This window comes from Drosophila ananassae, chromosome XL, assembly GCF_017639315.1.
Source record: "Drosophila ananassae strain 14024-0371.13 chromosome XL, ASM1763931v2, whole genome shotgun sequence".
Classification (NCBI taxonomy): domain Eukaryota; kingdom Metazoa; phylum Arthropoda; class Insecta; order Diptera; family Drosophilidae; genus Drosophila; species Drosophila ananassae.
This window is the reverse complement of record NC_057931.1, coordinates 4,116,994-4,133,821: the sequence shown is the minus strand read 5'-3', so window position 1 is coordinate 4,133,821 and position 16,828 is coordinate 4,116,994. Positions and strand designations below refer to the sequence as shown.

The 16,828-nt window shown below is 35.5% G+C and overlaps 3 protein-coding genes across 5 annotated transcripts in view; 2 read left to right on the top strand and 1 right to left on the bottom strand.

Annotated features, from left to right (window-relative positions):
• LOC6503559 (integrin alpha-PS1) overlaps nucleotides 1-16,828 on the top strand; it is a 57,511-nt gene that overhangs the window by 17,461 nt on the left and 23,222 nt on the right. The gene's annotated exons all lie outside the window — the stretch shown is intronic.
• The window catches only part of LOC6504095 (actin-histidine N-methyltransferase), a 77,673-nt gene that overhangs the window by 44,495 nt on the left and 16,350 nt on the right, over nucleotides 1-16,828 (bottom strand). The window lies entirely within an intron of this gene.
• Nucleotides 9,892-11,247, top strand: LOC26514464 (clumping factor A). Its single transcript, XM_014905732.3, has one exon. It carries the CDS (start codon nucleotides 10,148-10,150, stop codon nucleotides 11,051-11,053), a length of 906 nt encoding a protein of 301 aa, XP_014761218.2. The 5' UTR covers nucleotides 9,892-10,147; the 3' UTR covers nucleotides 11,054-11,247.

The following is a 16,828-nucleotide window of genomic DNA, read 5'->3' as shown; positions in this document are numbered from 1 at the left end:
TGACTCGTTTTTATGTTTTATTTTCTTTTTTTTTTCTTGCCACTCATCTGCATAAATGCTTTTTTGAACTACAGTCTTTGAGTCTTCAATCTATAGAGTCTTCAGTCTTTAGTCTTCACTCTATAGTCTTCAGTCTTGAGTCTTCTTGGAGCTTGGGGCTGTGCCACCCATCCAGTTCCCAGAATTGGCAGCAATTGCGGCACCTTGCTCCGGAATTTGTCATTGTTCCGAGACTACAAGTACTACAAGTTTCTTTTTTTTATGAAATACACTTAAAAAAATGCTTTAATTTTAAAGAAAAAATAATTATAAAATTCTAAACATATAAGATATATTTTTCTTAAAAAAAAAACCAACTCAAAGCCCTCTATTGCTTGAAACTTAATATTTATATTTATTAGACTCTTTTTTTTCTCAGTTATTTTGAAAAAAAAAATCGGAATTGCAGATCCAAACAGCATTTACATGTTTTTCAAGGTTCGGGGGCAGCCAGAACTTGTCTTTAGGGTCTGGGGCCAGGTACTTGGGAGGTTTGGAAGGAACTTGCCACAAAAAAAAAAGGGGGGGAACTTGAAAAACCTCATCCCTAGGCCTATTTCCAGAGTTCTTTTTGCCTTTTTCTCTTAAATATATGTTTTATTCTGACTTTGACTTATTTTATAGCCACTTCCTGCTCTTAATTATCAAAAAATGTAATTAAAAATAGTTCTCTAATCAAATAATACCTCTCGAGATGGCCGGGCAATGCGGATGCAAGTCATGAATGCCAAAACATTCATACCCAGTGGCATTCGGCATTCAATAGGGCCCTCTGGCCTCTTCATAAATTGATGCCCCAGCTGTTTAATTTTCTGTTTCTTTTGCCACAGAGATAGGAGCTGATGTTGCATCAACTGATGATGCATTTATATTACTGGGATGCTTTTGCTTTCTGCCACACGATCCCCAGTCTCCGATCACAGATCGCAGATCACAGATCATGATGAGCTGTCCGCTCACGCTAATGAATGCTGATGATGAAGAAGTCCATGTCTCTTCTTTTAAAACTCCACTTTAAAAAATTCCAAAATATTTCAAAAATAAATAAGAGATAATAGAGCAAAGAAATAAGACTTTCTCAAAGATTTAATTATTTTAGAAATATTTTTTGACATTTAATTGAAAAAAAAAGTACCTTTTTTCTTCAAAACATTTGCTTTTTTTTTTTAATTTTTTCAAGCTTTAAAAAAATATATTTTTATAAGATAAGCTTTTAAAATTAACCATTAAGCTATTGTTCCTTGTAATTTGAATATTTTTTAATTTAAAAATAAAACAAAATATTTTTTAAGTATTTTCTAAAACCTTTTTTTTACTTAATACAATTTTTAAACTCTTATTCCTCCTAATTTCTTCAATTTATATTTTTTTTAATAACTTTTTTTTGCCACCTATTTTTTTTCAAGTAATTTTTTTTATACATTCCCTGTTGGGTGAAGTTAAAAAAAAAATACAAAACACAGAGCTAAAAAATGAAAAAAAAATCATCCAGAGATAGTGAGAGACAGACTTGTCCGGTTGATGTTTTTGCGTGCCGCAATTTCAATTTGTTTGGCCACTTGAGGCATCGCTGGCCCCCTTGCCTTCCTCATACCCCACTCCCTCTTTAGGATGTGGGACCCCCTTTAAGCAACCAGCAGCCGCCCCTGGACCCCGAACAGCTCTTTCACTTTTGAGCTCTTTGGCGATCTGCAGAGCAACTTGCGCAAGCATTTTACTTATTGGATGGATGCCGGCCACTTGAATGGCCCGCCATGGGGTTACTTACCCCCTTTGCAGTACCCCCCTTCCCCTTTGTGGCAACTGAGTCCAGGTCCCCCCCCCCACTTGTAACCCCCTTTTATGCCATAGTTTGCCTTGACAGCTTGCACTTGAACTAAAATGCCTCAAACTCGCTGCTACTACGATGGCTGCTGTTTCGAAAACAATACTCTTTCGAAGAGTTTTTTGAAAATAAAAATAAATAATAATAATAAAAAATAATACAAAATAATAATAAATAATAATTTAATATATTTCTTAAAAAAAAAATATAAAACATTTTCTAACAAAAGTTTTTCAACAAAAATATGAAACTTATTTTGTATTTTTATTATTATTGTAATTTATTCAAAAAATTTAATATTTTAAGTAGATTATGATTAATTTTTATTATTTAAAAATCTAATTAGTAATATAATTAATTTAAATATATCATTTTAAATTTAAAATAAAATTTTTAGTTTTTTTAAACTCATTTCTGACTTCCAAGCCAAGGTTTTCGGTTTACTCACTTTTTATGATCTTTTTATGAAAAATAATGACTAAAAAATTTAAAAAAAAAATATAGAGCATTAAAAAATGTCTAATTTTTTAGTCCCAGACCTGACCGTTTTAATTTCTTTCCTTTTTTTAAGCCAAGTATATGTGTTTGTTGACAATTCACAAATGGAAAGTACAAATAGAAACCGAGCACCGCAGCAGCTTCTTCTTTTTTTTACCTCATTTTTTCTCTTTTTTTTTTTTATTATAGTAGTTGTTTGTGATTTTTTTTTTATTTAAGTAACGGATTTAGTGATCGGTTGGCTGCATTTCAGTGCATTTTCCAGCGATCAGTGTCCAGTGCTTAGCCTTGAAAACGAGCCCCGATGAGGCAAGTAGAAATGACATAGTTATTCGATTCGGAGATGGAGTTCGAGATGGAGTTGGAAAATCGAGTCATTTTCTCACCTCGTTTCTGGTTATTTTCCTGTTTTCCACTTTTCTTCTTCTCTTCTTGTTTTCTTCTATTTTTTTATGGTTCTTTTTTTATGCTTTCCTTGGGATTCAAACTCAATCGGTTTATCACCCATCTTGGCCGTGTCTTTTTTTTTTTTTTTATCCGCCACGGTTTTATCTGTCTCACTTGTCACTCTGGTGGTTATTGCTCCCAATCTGTTACCTGTTACCCAGTTACTCCTCTACCTCCCCCACCCCTTGTCCCTCTGGGAGCCGCCACTTGGCTCACCTGTCCATCAAGGCTTATCTTTCCGGCCGGGAAGAGGGGAGAGTTATGGCTCCATTTACCTGCTGATGATAAAAAAAGAAGGACACTGTCCAAAAAAAGGGAGTTTCTTTAAAGGTTTCTTATTTAATTTTGGTTTAAAAATAAATCGATTTAAGGGGGATTTTGTTTAAATTTTTATTCCGAATTTTAGTCACAAATATTATCTATTTTTTGAGGCCCTTTTTTAACTTTTTCTCATGCCATTTTAAGTTACAATTTTTTCTTAAGATTTAATTAAGAATTAAATTTACAATTTCAGTTAAAATCTGTTCATTATTTATTTATTCAATTATTTATTTTTATTGTTTATTTATATTTATTTTTATTTATTTTTTTTTTAACATTTTCTTGCAAATTATAGTCCTTTTAAGAACCTTTTTCTTTATTCTATAGTTTCTATATTTTTCTCTAGATATTTTTTATAAAAAAAAAAAAAACTATAAAATTAATAGAAAATTTGGCTCAAAAATGTATTTAAAATTTGTTTGAATTTATTTTCTGAATTTATTCAAAAGTATTGCCTTTAGAACCTCTTTTAGTTTCTTTTTTTTTCTCAATAAAATTTCTTACTTTCCAAACTATTTCTTCTTAGAATTTAAGAGTTAAATTTAGGTAAAAATTACAATTTAAATATATAAAATTATAAAAAATAAATAACCATAAAATAAAATATTCCCCAGACCTCATCAGTCCCCTTTTTATGCCAAAAAAATCCACTTAAATCACCGAATGACAGGCCTGTGATAATTATAATTGGCAACTGAATTGTATTTCGATTTCTGTTCGCCCCTGAGTGTCACGCCCCCTTTTACGCCCCCCCCCCCCCTAATGGCTGACCAGCCAGCTGTGCCAAAATCAAGTGACCAACTGACCAAAATCATAGCCAGACGGCTACTGTTTAATTTCCTTTTGTCTTCAAAATCAATCAAGAGGAAAAATCCGCTTTTCGAAATATAGGGAGAAAAATAAATAAAAGGGACGAGGGGATGAGGGGATGGGGGTGCTAGAGACGGAAGCGTCAACATCCATTAGCCACAGGCCAGTGAGCCAATGAGCCAAAGAGCCAAAGAGCCAATGAGCCAATTAGCCAACTGCGAGCCATTCAACTGCCACCCCAAAAGGCACGCAACTTGAAACCCGAGGCTGCAAAATGCAACTTCCACAACGCCCGCAACAAAGGCACTGAGAGAAGAAGGGCTTCTAGAAATTATTAGAACTGAAAAAAAATTAAAATTGAAACTATATGATAACCGGTACTTCTCTCCGATCTTTAGAGGATTTTAGAAGAATTTTAAAAAGAAATTGTATTTCTTTTGTGAATTTAATCAAATAAGTATAAAAAAACACCTTAAAAAATCCTAAAATAAAACAAATAAATAAAATAGTGACAATTATAAATTATTTTAAATTTTAAATTGAAATATATTTCAATTAGGGATAGGTTATAACCTATCCTGGAATTTCTTCCAGTGCCTATCACTTTCCCTGGTAGGCGTCGGAAAGCAAAAATCTGTCCAATTACTGTCCCGAAGGGGGCCCAGTCCCAGTGGCAGCCGAAAGGGGGGGTCCTGGGGCGGTCTCTAAACCGATCCTTAGATGGCTCTCTTTAATTAGCCAACTAGCAGAGATCCAGAAGTCGAGAAATCGAGAAATCGAATTGAATCGAAGTTATTTCATCAATGACATTTAAGGCTTCATTAAAAGTCCTGCAAACGGGCGTGACCTTATTTGGAAAATAAGAAAAAAGGGGGGTAGGTGCTCCAAAGGGAGGAAAATGGTGCGAACCAGGAACCAAAAGGGAGTGCGACCACATAAATGGAGGATCTCTAAGGCCGCCGCATAAATTTTATTTGATTGGAAGTTGCAATTCGCTAACGAGGATATCAGAGATGAAACTCACAAGTCACAAGTCCATAAAAAATAAAATAAAAAAATAATAAAGATGATGATCTAGTATTTTTTTTATCTTATCTGAGAATTATGACAAAAAAAAACACAAAATAGCTATGATTCATGTCCTATTAGTGACTAATTTCCCGGAAAATCTCATCAAAATAAGCAAATATGCAGAAAACATTCCAGAAATGACTAAAAATGTAAACGATATTCCATATAATTCTATATAATTTTACTTGATTCATAAAGTATATAGTCTATACCCTTTAGATCCAAAACAAGACAACAATTAGATCATTTGTGGAGAATTCTTATCGCTATTCCTCTATCTTTAATGATAAAAATGGCAAAGTAATGAAATTATTTATTTTTAAACAGAGAGTTGACCCCGGCACCTCGTGTCACGCTCTCATCTCTAGCAGCTAAGCATCTTCCAGGCCAGGCTCTCCTGTCAGAGTCCCCCTGCTCGACCACTCGACCACTCGACCATTAAAAATGCAAGTTGCCCGGCCAGTTGCCAGTTGGCTCCACAGTGGCCAGTCTCGAGTCTCCAGGTCTGAGTCTCCTTCCAGCCTCCAGCTCCTGCTGGCCACGTTTTGTTGGCCCGTTTCGCTTTTACTTAACATTTGAAGCCTTTGCGCCGCTAATTGGCTGAAAATACCAAAAATGGCAATGCATGACGACTCCGCTGGCCGACCAAGACACCAGAGGGTTAAGTGTAAGAGGGGTTAAGATAAGTTTTTTTTTGGACAAAAGGAATACTAGTTGGCCTTATGGTCTTTGCTCTTAAAACCACATATATTATTTAAATTTAAGTTTAAATATAATATATATTTTGTTCTCCCTAAAAACCTCTCTTATTCCCTAGAAACTTTCTTGAAATCGCAGGACGTGCATCTTGTGGCATGTGGAAGTGGTTCCACGATCTATGATCTTAAAAAAAAAACGCTACTGGCTCTTACCATTAAAATTCTTGACTTTTTTCTTGTATTTTTTTTTACCAGCTACTGTCTAGCACTATCTTATCCTTACCAAGATATCGGCGGACCTTCATGCCCTTCCAGCGATATTAATTATCAATAAAGTTTGCTTTGAACTCGACATTCCAAGACACAAGAATGTGATTTATAAATAATTGTGATTTATATGATTTATTTTTTAAAGTTTACTTAAGGGTTTAGTACTTTTTTTGAAACAAATAACTAAGAAATATAAATTAATATTTTTTACTTACATTTTATGACAGATGTTTGATAGTTCTTTGCTATTTTATAAATAATTTTTAATCTTTAAATGCAAATATTTATTTTTCTAGCCCTTAAAATTAGCTAAAAACTTGTCTAAATCATATTTTCTATATAAACTTTAATATTTTTATAGTTTTAAGCCATAAAAAAATGCGAATCCCCTTAAAAGAACTCCCATGTCTTGCAGTACATTGTTTGTCAATAAAAATAAACAATTTAAATTTGAATTTAAATTAGCAGCAGCCTCTGTTGCAGCGTCTTCTGCAGTTTCTTCTGGTAGAAGACAGTCTGCGAAGAAAGCTGGAGCTCTGGCTCCAGAAAACGATGCCCTCTGGCGATATACGCGAGTTCTCCACGCCACGAGATTTATTTATTTTTTTCCTCACTGCACTTTCATTTGCATTTTACATTTGGCCGCAGTCGGCAGTTCGATTTATTGGCTTTCGATTGGGATATGGATTGTTCTTCTATTTATTTTGATTTATAATTTTGATTTCTTTGCAAAGCAATTATTAATTGAGTTCTTCGCTCTTTTGTCTCTCGTTGCAGGTATGTGAACCCCTTTTCGATTGCCGGGCAGCTGTGATTAATTAAGAAAACAACAATGGATCTATATCTTTTGTGCAATTTTGAACAAAAAAAAACCGCAAAAATCAGTTTGCATTTAAATGTCAATCAGAGACAAAATAAAAGGAAAAATAAAAGGGGGAGATATTTCATTAAAATGGCTAGAGTGCGGGTGGTTATTAAGAGTTGGTGGTGGTTTGGTTGGTTGGTGGTTTTTATTAAGCCAACCTTTGACAAATAAATTCATCAACACTTCCGTTGACAACTGGCAGATGCAACTGCCATTGCAACTGCAACTGCAATGAAAGTTGCAACTACAGCAGTAGCAACATCAACAGCAACAACTACTGCTGTATGTTAACAACACACACATTTAAATTTCAAATTTTTATTCTCAGATACAAGATACATTTGTTGTGTGGTGGCTTTTTTCCAAGGAGGTGCTGGCTATGGCGATTGTTGGCCTGCCATGTCCACGCTCATCAGCCTGACAGCTCTGGCAGGGCGATAAATTTCCACAAAAAAAAAAAAAAAGGCACCCACCACTGCAGCACCACCATCACAACCAACACCACCACTAGAACCACACCACACCACATCAGGGCATGCAAAAACCACTCAAATTCCCGAGAACTTTGGCGGCGCGGCAATTCGCAAAGTTAATTGAGCATGCAAACAGATCAGATTCCAGGCTTGCGCGCCCTTTTCATGCACTGAGAGAAATGCTTTTATTCATATATTTATTTTAGAACAATTAGGGTTTGTTAAAAGCAATTTCTAGGCCTTAATATTTCCAATATTTATCAGTAAGTTTCTTTGCATAAAGCAAGTTTAAAAATTACTTTTTCAAAACTTGTTTTTTGAAATGTTTTCTAAAAGTTTTCGAAACTGATTTTCAATATTTTGAAAAATTATATCATCAAATACCATAAACATTTCAAATAAGAGATGTTTTTGAAGTAGTTTTCAATATTTTGAAAACTTATATAATCAAATATTATATGTTTTTTTTAAAGAAGACATTTTTTTAATTTTTTGAAATCTTTTCAAAGGTTTTTGTGAAGTTTTGAAATTTATTTTAATATTTTGAAGATTTAAGGAAATAGATTTCAATATTTTAAAAACTATACATGAAATATTATTCAAAAAAACTCAAGAATTCTTTTTGAAATGTTTTTGAACCTGATTTTTTGAGAAACTATATAATTATATATGATAATTATTTTAAAAACAATACTTTTTTAAATTGTTAGAACATCTTTTTGAACCTTTATTTTGAAGTTTCGAATAAGAGATGTTTGTGGAAATAGATTTCAATATTTTGAAAAATTTTATAAGCTTTTTATTAATCTTTTGAAACCTTTTTGAAAATAATTTCAATATTTTGAAGTATATTTTCAATTTCAAACTTCAAAAAAGACTATTTTTTTTGCAAAGCTTAGAGAATTTCAAAAGAAACGTGACAACCAGAGTGCAGAGTGAAACGAATCGCATTTGTGGAATGCAAAAATGAAAAAAAAGCAAAGATACTGGCTCCGAGGAGTTGTATCTGAAAATCAAACACTGTGGCCGATAAGCGAATCGAGTACAGTGGCCCATAAAAGTTAACAGACCTCGGACCTCGGCTCTCGTAATTTTGATTCCAAACGAAAAAGTTAAAAGAACTTGCATTGATTTTAAACTCGAAACTATGTTTTTATTCATTAGATTAGACTGGCAGTGTGACATTTAATTTGTAAATGAAAGTTCTTTGATTCAATAATCTTGATTTTGATTAGAAATGAAAAATTCTATCAATGATCTGTCTTTGTTGGCAGAAAAGTTCTATTTTGTAACTCGAAACTAGTCAGTTTCTATTAAAAATTGAATCTCCCTCCACCGGATGCGATGAATATTCTGTTTTTTTTTCAGTTTCATGGCAACTACAATTCCCCCAAAAATTCCAATAAAATATAAAACAACAAAAAACACTTTTGAGAGAACTATAAAAGTAATAAGTATACTACACTCAAGTATTCGATCCATAAAATGAGGCGATACGGATTAGAGTTCAATAGTGCTGGACATAACAATTATGATTAGGGAGTGGTGTGTGTTCTGGGGAACTGTTCCACTTATTTTGATTTGGTGATTTCAAAAATCCAAAAAAAAATATAGAACTGAATTGAATTGATCCCCCTCTTAATCACTGATAGCAGCTATCAATTAGGAAGGGTTGCATCCCAAAAAAAAACAAAAATAAAGTAGGTCAGAATACTTTTCAAAGCCAACACCGGAAATGCTTGGGATTATATCTGTGGGAAGGGGACTGTATCTGGAAAATAAACATATGTTGCCCTAGAACCAGATAGGTATTTAGATCTTGAATGATATATATCTGGTATCTATATCTGCTTTCTATCTGATATTTATTTGTTGAGTCATTTTGATTATGAGGTGACTTTTAAAGGTTCTTTTATAAAAAAATGTATGTAGTTGTTACTGAGATCGGTTCTTTGAAATTCAAGTTTAATATTTAAACAGCTGGTAGTTCTTTTTTCTCAATTTTATTCAGTTTTCAGTCTTCAGTCTTAGTGTTTATTTTTTTATGCTTTTTTTTTATTTTATGAGATATATTTTCATATTTTTAGAAAAAGAAACTCATATTTTGTTGGGACTTGAAGATTTTACTCTATTTTATAATTTTTATAAAAGGGGTTCCAGAATTTAAGATCCTTCTTTAAAAATTGTATCTTACAATTGTATCTTAATTTCTGTTTTGTTTTCTCTCTATTTCTTGTAGAAAACCCCCTATTAAATTTTTATTTTTAATTTTATGATCTTTTCTCCAAAAGAGACAGTAAGAGACCAAGTATATATAATATTTTGAGTCTTTTAGTATTAATTCTCAGTTCGATCCTTGTTTTTACTCAGTTTGATCCTTTTTCTAATGAAATAACCCCCTTATTATTTAAATAAAAAAAAAAAACTTGGAAAAGGTTAAGTGTTTAAGAGGCAACTAAGTTTATACCATTTTTTGAGCCTTTGGTATTTTTATATATTTTTGTTTTGTGAATGAGAGAACCCCCTTTTATTATAAAATCAAAAAACTAAAAAATCCAGTTATCTCGGAATGATATTTCATTTTAAAACAAATATTATTGTGGACCGCTCCATGTGGAACCTGAAAAGTCAGTCAGTTGGAAAATCGTAGCTTTTGAGAAAAGTGTGCCTAGTAGTGCCCACTGCCCACACCCACTCCCCCACACACCCACACCCCATACCCTGCCCCTCCCCCCCATTACCCATACCCTACCAGATCCACCCCCACTCCACTGCATCCCATTCTCATCCCCCTTCCTTCGTCCTTTTCCGACCGGAGTCCTGGGACCAGATGACGGAGGTGAGATCGGTGGGGAGCCAGACCGACACCGAGCCCGGAAGCAGCATCCGACTGGGACACAGTATCGGATTGGAAGATGAATCAGGAACTGAAACCGGAATCGAGTCCAGTAGCAGAAGCGGAAACGGAAACGGAAGTGGAAGTGGAAGTGGAAGCGGAAGCGAGTATGAGTCGGAACCGGAGCTGGAACCGGGACTGGAGCTCGGTAATAGCGGCACGGAAATAGAGACGGAATTGGAGACGGAACAAGAGCCGGACTCGGATCCCGAGCTGGAAATGGAAACGGAGCCAGAGCCCGAACTGGACTCGGCCAGCGATCTCGACGAGGAGGAGCCGGAACCGGAAGCGGAACCGGAAGCGCAAGTGGAAGCGGATGTGGAGGACGTGGAACAGGCCAGACGTCCAAGAAACCGTAACCGAAACCGTAACCGAAGCCGGAGCGAGAGCGAGAGCGCCAGCGGTAGCCAGACCGGAAGCAGTAACCAGGGTCGGAGGAGTCCATCCCGGAACGATCTGTGGCTCAGTCTGCATCACTTCCAGGCCGGCGAGGAGGTCCGTCTCCTGTGCCTCTTCTCCCGTCTCTGCTCCCTGACCGCCGTCCGTCAGCGTCGCACCGCCCTGGAGATGCGCTTCGCCTCCATGGAGAACCTCCAACGTGGACGTCTTCTCGCCAAGCGTCTGGTGGCCGGAAGGATGCAGCTCAAGTGGCATGTCGGTCGGCTGGCCGGGAATCCCAATGGAGGGACAGCAGGAGGGGCATCATCGGATCCAACGGGAAGCGGCGGAGCGGGGGCTGGAACAGGAGCGGGAACAGGAGCGGGAACGGGATCAGCTGGACGACTGGGTGTCCTTAGCAGACTACGCCGGGCTTTTCTCAACTACTTTCAGCACAGTTGAAAATCGGAAAATTGGAAAATCGAAAAACAAAAAACACAAAACTCCAAAAAACAAGATTTTGGGAGTCGGAGGAGTCGATGGTCTCCACTCGCCTCCCAGTCTCAAGTACCTTTTGTCTTATATTACATTTTATGAAATTGTATAGCTCTTGTGGGAATGTTTCAAAAATTAAAGGATCCAAGTTATGATTTAAAGATAACTGACTTAAGTTCCCTTTTGAATTGGAATATTATTAGGATATAGAACTACCAATGGTTTGAGGTAATCCGCTCCAGAATCGAATAAAAAGTAGCAGAGATATACACATAAGAAGGGATGGTCTTGGAAAACACATAACTTTACTAGAGGTGTCTTCAAAAATTATTGAAAAATTTTGAAAAAATATTTTGTGGCGGGATTTTGATGCAGAATGATGGGAAATCGATCCAGAAATCGTTTAAGGTATTCCGATTAAGAATCGGATAAGAATCGGCTGAGATATAGCCATGGATGTGGGCCTCATACGAAAATCCAGCATTTCGAAGGGGATCCCCTACAATTTTTTGGAAAATTTTGAAAAAATATTTTGTGGCGGGATTTCGATGCAGAATGATGGGGAATCGATTCAGAAATCGTGTAAGGTATTCCGATTAAGAATCGGATAAGAATCGGCTGAGATATAGCCATGGATGTGGGCCTCATAGGAAAATCCACCATTTCGAAGGGGATCCCCTAAAATTTTTTGAAAAATTTTGAAAAAATATTTTGTGGCGGGATTTTGATGAAGAATGATGGGGAATCGATTCAGAAATCGTTTAAGGTATTCCGATTAAGAATCGGATAAGAATCGGCTGAGATATAGCCATGGATGTGGGCCTCATACGAAAATCCACCATTTCGAAGGGGATCCCCTACAATTTTTTGAAAAATTTTGAAAAAATATTTTGTGGCGGGATTTTGATGCAGAATGATGGGGAATCGATTCAGAAATCGTTTAAGGTATTCCGATTAAGAATCGGATAAGAATCGGCTGAGATATAGCCATGGATGTGGGCCTCAAAGGAAAATCCACCATTTCGAAGGGGATCCCCTACAATTTTTTGAAAAATTTTGAAAAAATATTTTGTGGCGGGATTTTGATGCAGAATGATGGGGAATCGATTCAGAAATCGTTTAAGGTATTCCGCTTGGGAATCGGATAAGAATCGGCTGAGATATAGCCATGGATGTGGGCCTCATACGAAAATCCAGCATTTCGAAGGGGATCCCCAACAATTTTTTGAAAAATTTTGAAAAAATATTTTGTGGCGGGATTTTGATGCAGAATGATGGGGAATCGATTCAGAAATCGTTTAAGGTATTCCGCTTGGGAATCGGATAAGAATCGGCTGAGATATAGCCATGGATGTGGGCCTCATAGGAAAATCCACCATTTCGAAGGGGATCCCCTACATTTTTTTGGAAAATTTTGAAAAAATATGTTGTGGCGGGATTTTGATGCAGAATGATGGGGAATCGATTCAGAAATCGTTTAAGGTATTCCGCTTGGGAATCGGATAAGAATCGGCTGAGATATAGCCATGGATGTGGGCCTCATAGGAAAATCCACCATTTCGAAGGGGATCCCCTACAATTTTTTGGAAAATTTTGAAAAAATATGTTGTGGCGGGATTTTGATGCAGAATGATGGGGAATCGATTCAGAAATCGTTTAAGGTATTCCGCTTGGGAATCGGATAAGAATCGGCTGAGATATAGCCATGGATGTGGGCCTCATACGAAAATCCAGCATTTCGAAGGGGATCCCCAACAATTTTTTGAAAAATTTTGAAAAAATATGTTGTGGCGGGATTTTGATGCAGAATGATGGGGAATCGATTCAGAAATCGTTTAAGGTATTCCGCTTGGGAATCGGATAAGAATCGGCTGAGATATAGCCATGGATGTGGGCCTCATAGGAAAATCCACCATTTCGAAGGGGATCCCCTACAATTTTTTGAAAAATTTTGAAAAAATATTTTGTGGTGGGATTTTGATGCAGAATGATGGGGAATCGATTCAGAAATGTTTAAGGTATTCCGCTTGGGAATCGGATAAGAATCGGCTGAGATATAGCCATGGATGTGGGCCTCATAGGAAAATCCACCATTTCGAAGGGGATCCCCTAAAATTTTTTGAAAAATTTTGAAAAAATATTTTGTGGCGGGATTTTGATGCAGAATGATGGGGAATCGATTCAGAAATCGTTTAAGGTATTCCGCTTAGGAATCGGATAAGAATCGGCTGAGATATAGCCATGGATGTGGGCCTCATACGAAAATCCAGCATTTCGAAGAGGATCTCCTTCAAAAATACCCCTTATTTCTCAAAATTTTTGCCAAAACTCTGAACTAATCGTCCTCAAACACCGATTTGTTTCCATTTAAATTGCTTGACAAGACCCTTGGGACCTGAGCAAGTCCTTAAAACACAATCTGAAAAAGTTCCCCTTGGAGAAATAAATTCCACCGCTTTAGGCTCCGAGTGTTGGGCTGGAAAGTCCTCAAAAAGAACTCCCTTAGGCCCTAAATAGTCCCGAACGTATTGTAGTTGACCTTATGTTTTTTCCAACAAATTCAATGACATCTTTGAGGGGCAGAAACTGAATTAAAACAAACAATAGACCCAGTTAGTGGAAATATTAGCGAGCCACCACCCTCGCTTAGAAATGAAATTAAAAATTATGAAAATTTAAAAATTTAAACAATGAAGAGTCAGACCATAAATTAAATGCTCATATTTCCAGAGTCTTCAATTAAAACTCATTAACATAATGGGCCAAAAAAATACAACACTCCGTCGAATGTGACAAAAATAAAGCAAACGAGAGTCAGGGGCGGTGCAAGGGGTGGCAGGGGTGGCAGGGTGGCCTGGTGACAGGGACGGAATGGAGGCGAATGGGGGCCTTCAAAGTGAATTTACTTGTCACTGTCGTCGGTTGTAATTTATGCAAATTTTATGCGCACACCACCAAAAAAAAATACAAAAAAAACAAAAACCAAATCACCAACAATACTACACACAGAGAAAAAATAGCAATAAAAAAAAAGAGACAAGCAACAACAACAAATAAATAAATAAAAACATAAAAACGCAAAGCACGCAAAATTTTTTATTTTTATTTATTTTTTTTTTTAAGAGTTGGGTGGGGGAGGGGTTGGGAGGGGGTGGGTGTGTTCTTTCATGGGCCGGGTCGTTTTCATTTTAGTTTATGGTGACATAATTAAAATTTATACGACTTCCAGCCCGCATGTTTAGTAGGGTGTAGTGTAGGGTAACCCTCTCCCACTAAACGCACTTTTTCACACAAAATAGTACAGTATATAGTCCTCTATATAGTACGCTATATACTACTCTATATAGTACTGCCAGTGACGATTACAGCGATAACTGCGAATGCCATCGATCAGGCTCAATAAAGCTCTAAATATATCGCTTATCTTATCGGTTATTTAGTAATAGGGTGGTACTGTAACAGTACTCTACAGTAGTCATTGGCTATTAAAATCAAAAAGATAAAGGAATAAAGGTTTTATTTTTGAATTCTTTTTCAAATAATAAACTTTTTATAATAATTATTTAATTTATAATAATATAAATAATTTGTTTTTATTTAAATTTAGTTACAAACTCATAAGCAAACTAATTTTATCAGAAAAATAAATAAAAATTTTCAAAAAACACGTTTTTCAATATGAAAAAAGTTTATTTTTTAAGATGTTCTTATAGTTTCTTCATATTTCAATAACAAATTTTGTTATTTAACTCAATAAATTAGTTTAAAAACCATTAAATTACTTATTTAATCATCAAATTCTTGAAAAATAAACTTGTTTTCTTCAAATAATATATATTTTAAAAACTTTGAATTAAACATATTAGATTAAAAAGAGTTTAAATTTAAAAAAAATACTTTTTCAAACCTCAAATTCTTCAAAATTATATATAAATTATATATTTTATATATTTTACAAATTAAATAAAAATTAAAATTAATAATTTTTCTTAAAAAAAATATCCCCCCTAGGCAAGCTCCACTGTCCCCAGCAACAAAAAGTATGTCAAATGGGTTACAATGTCTGCTCCTTATCGCCCCCTCCCTCTAACCCCTTTCTGGTCTGTCCCTGATTTGGGGACACGCCCCCGCTTAACCGCCCCCTTTACAAGTCCCCTCAATCCCCTGCCCTGTATCCACCCCCTCCACCCTCCACCAACTTGAAAAGTCACCGTGTGTGGCCGCCTCATGTCAGCCGGCGGCGGCGGCATTGCCTTCTCCTCTCGCTCCCACGGGGGTCTCCCCACTTCCCGACTCTCTCCCTCTCTCTCCCTGTCTCTCAAACACAATTCATTTCAAATACAAAAACGAAAAACAAATTCAAAAACCAGACAACAACAACAACAACAACACTAAATTATGAAGAAGAAGAGCTGGGGATCGGCAGCCCCCCATCCAGTCCACCAGCCCTCTCACTCGCTCCTTCCCAGAGATGCCGCTTATTTATGCGCACGTTTCTCTCCTTGATCCTGGCACTGAGAAAAATTAGAGCTACATATATTACATACTTTATAAATACATTCTTTCAAGAGCCTTCTTATTTCACATAATAATAATAATAATTTTTATTATTCTTATTATTATTATTATAATTTTTATTATTCTTTATATTTTGATTGTTTTTTATCTTTTTATTTTTATTCATAAAATATTTATTTATTATTTTTTATTTTTATTTATCTTGAAATTTTTAACTTGAAATCTATAAATATTTAATAAATATCAATAATATATCAATATACATATATTATATATATAATAAATATCAAAACTTCAAAGAATCTTGAAACTTGCATAAAAAAACTCAAAAAACAAACTATTATCTCCCGAAAAAACCCCGCCAATTTTCTCTCAGTGCCGTATCCCTGTGCCCACCTCTCGTGGATCGTGGATTCCTCATCTCATCCTCATCTGTTGCTGTTTGTAATTTACCTGGCCGCTCTTTAGAGCTGTTTTGTTTACCTTTTTCGTACCTGTGCCGGCATTTCCCTCTTCACTTTTCCTTTTCCTTTCCCTGACCCCTCCCCGTCCCCCTAAATTCATCCCACCCCCCAAGCCACCACTATTTTATCCTTGTCATTGTCCCCAAGCCTTCTTCGCTTCTCTTTTTTATTTTCTTTTCTTGATTTTTTATGGCGCGGCTTCGTCTTTGTCATGAAGGATAATAAAAAACGAAATTATGTTTAAATATGCCAATGTCTTGTCCCTCTTCGTTTTTTACTTTATTTATTTTTTTTTTTTTTTTTAGATTTTTTTAATAGGAGAGGCGTGTTAACGCTTTTATTGTCGCCATGACATTGTCATACGTGTAGGACACAAAAAAAACAGGAATAAAGCGGGGTATAGAGGTGGGAAATAGTTCAAAAGTATTTTAAATCGAAATAATCGAAAAGTTATCGATTATTTCAGTTTTAAGCGGTGCCTATCGATTCTATAGGTACTTAGTTACAAGAATAAAGTGTCTAATCTCTAAATAATCGATAAGTTATTGGTTATTTTATTATTTATGCAATGTTTATCGATCCTATAGTAACTTAGAAACAAAAAAGAAGTGATTAAACTATAACTAATAAAAAAGTTATCGATAATTTAATTTTTAAGCCATGTTTATCGATTTTGTAGTATTTTGGCTCCAAAAATAGGATTTTTTAGTACCTAAAAAATCGAAAAATTATCAAATTATTTCATTTTAAAGCGATGCTT

What these genes read in the sequence shown, in the direction of transcription:
- LOC26514464 (XM_014905732.3), top strand. Translation starts at nt 10,148, where the DNA reads ATGACGGAGGTGAGATCGGTGGGGAGCCAGACCGACACCGAGCCCGGA.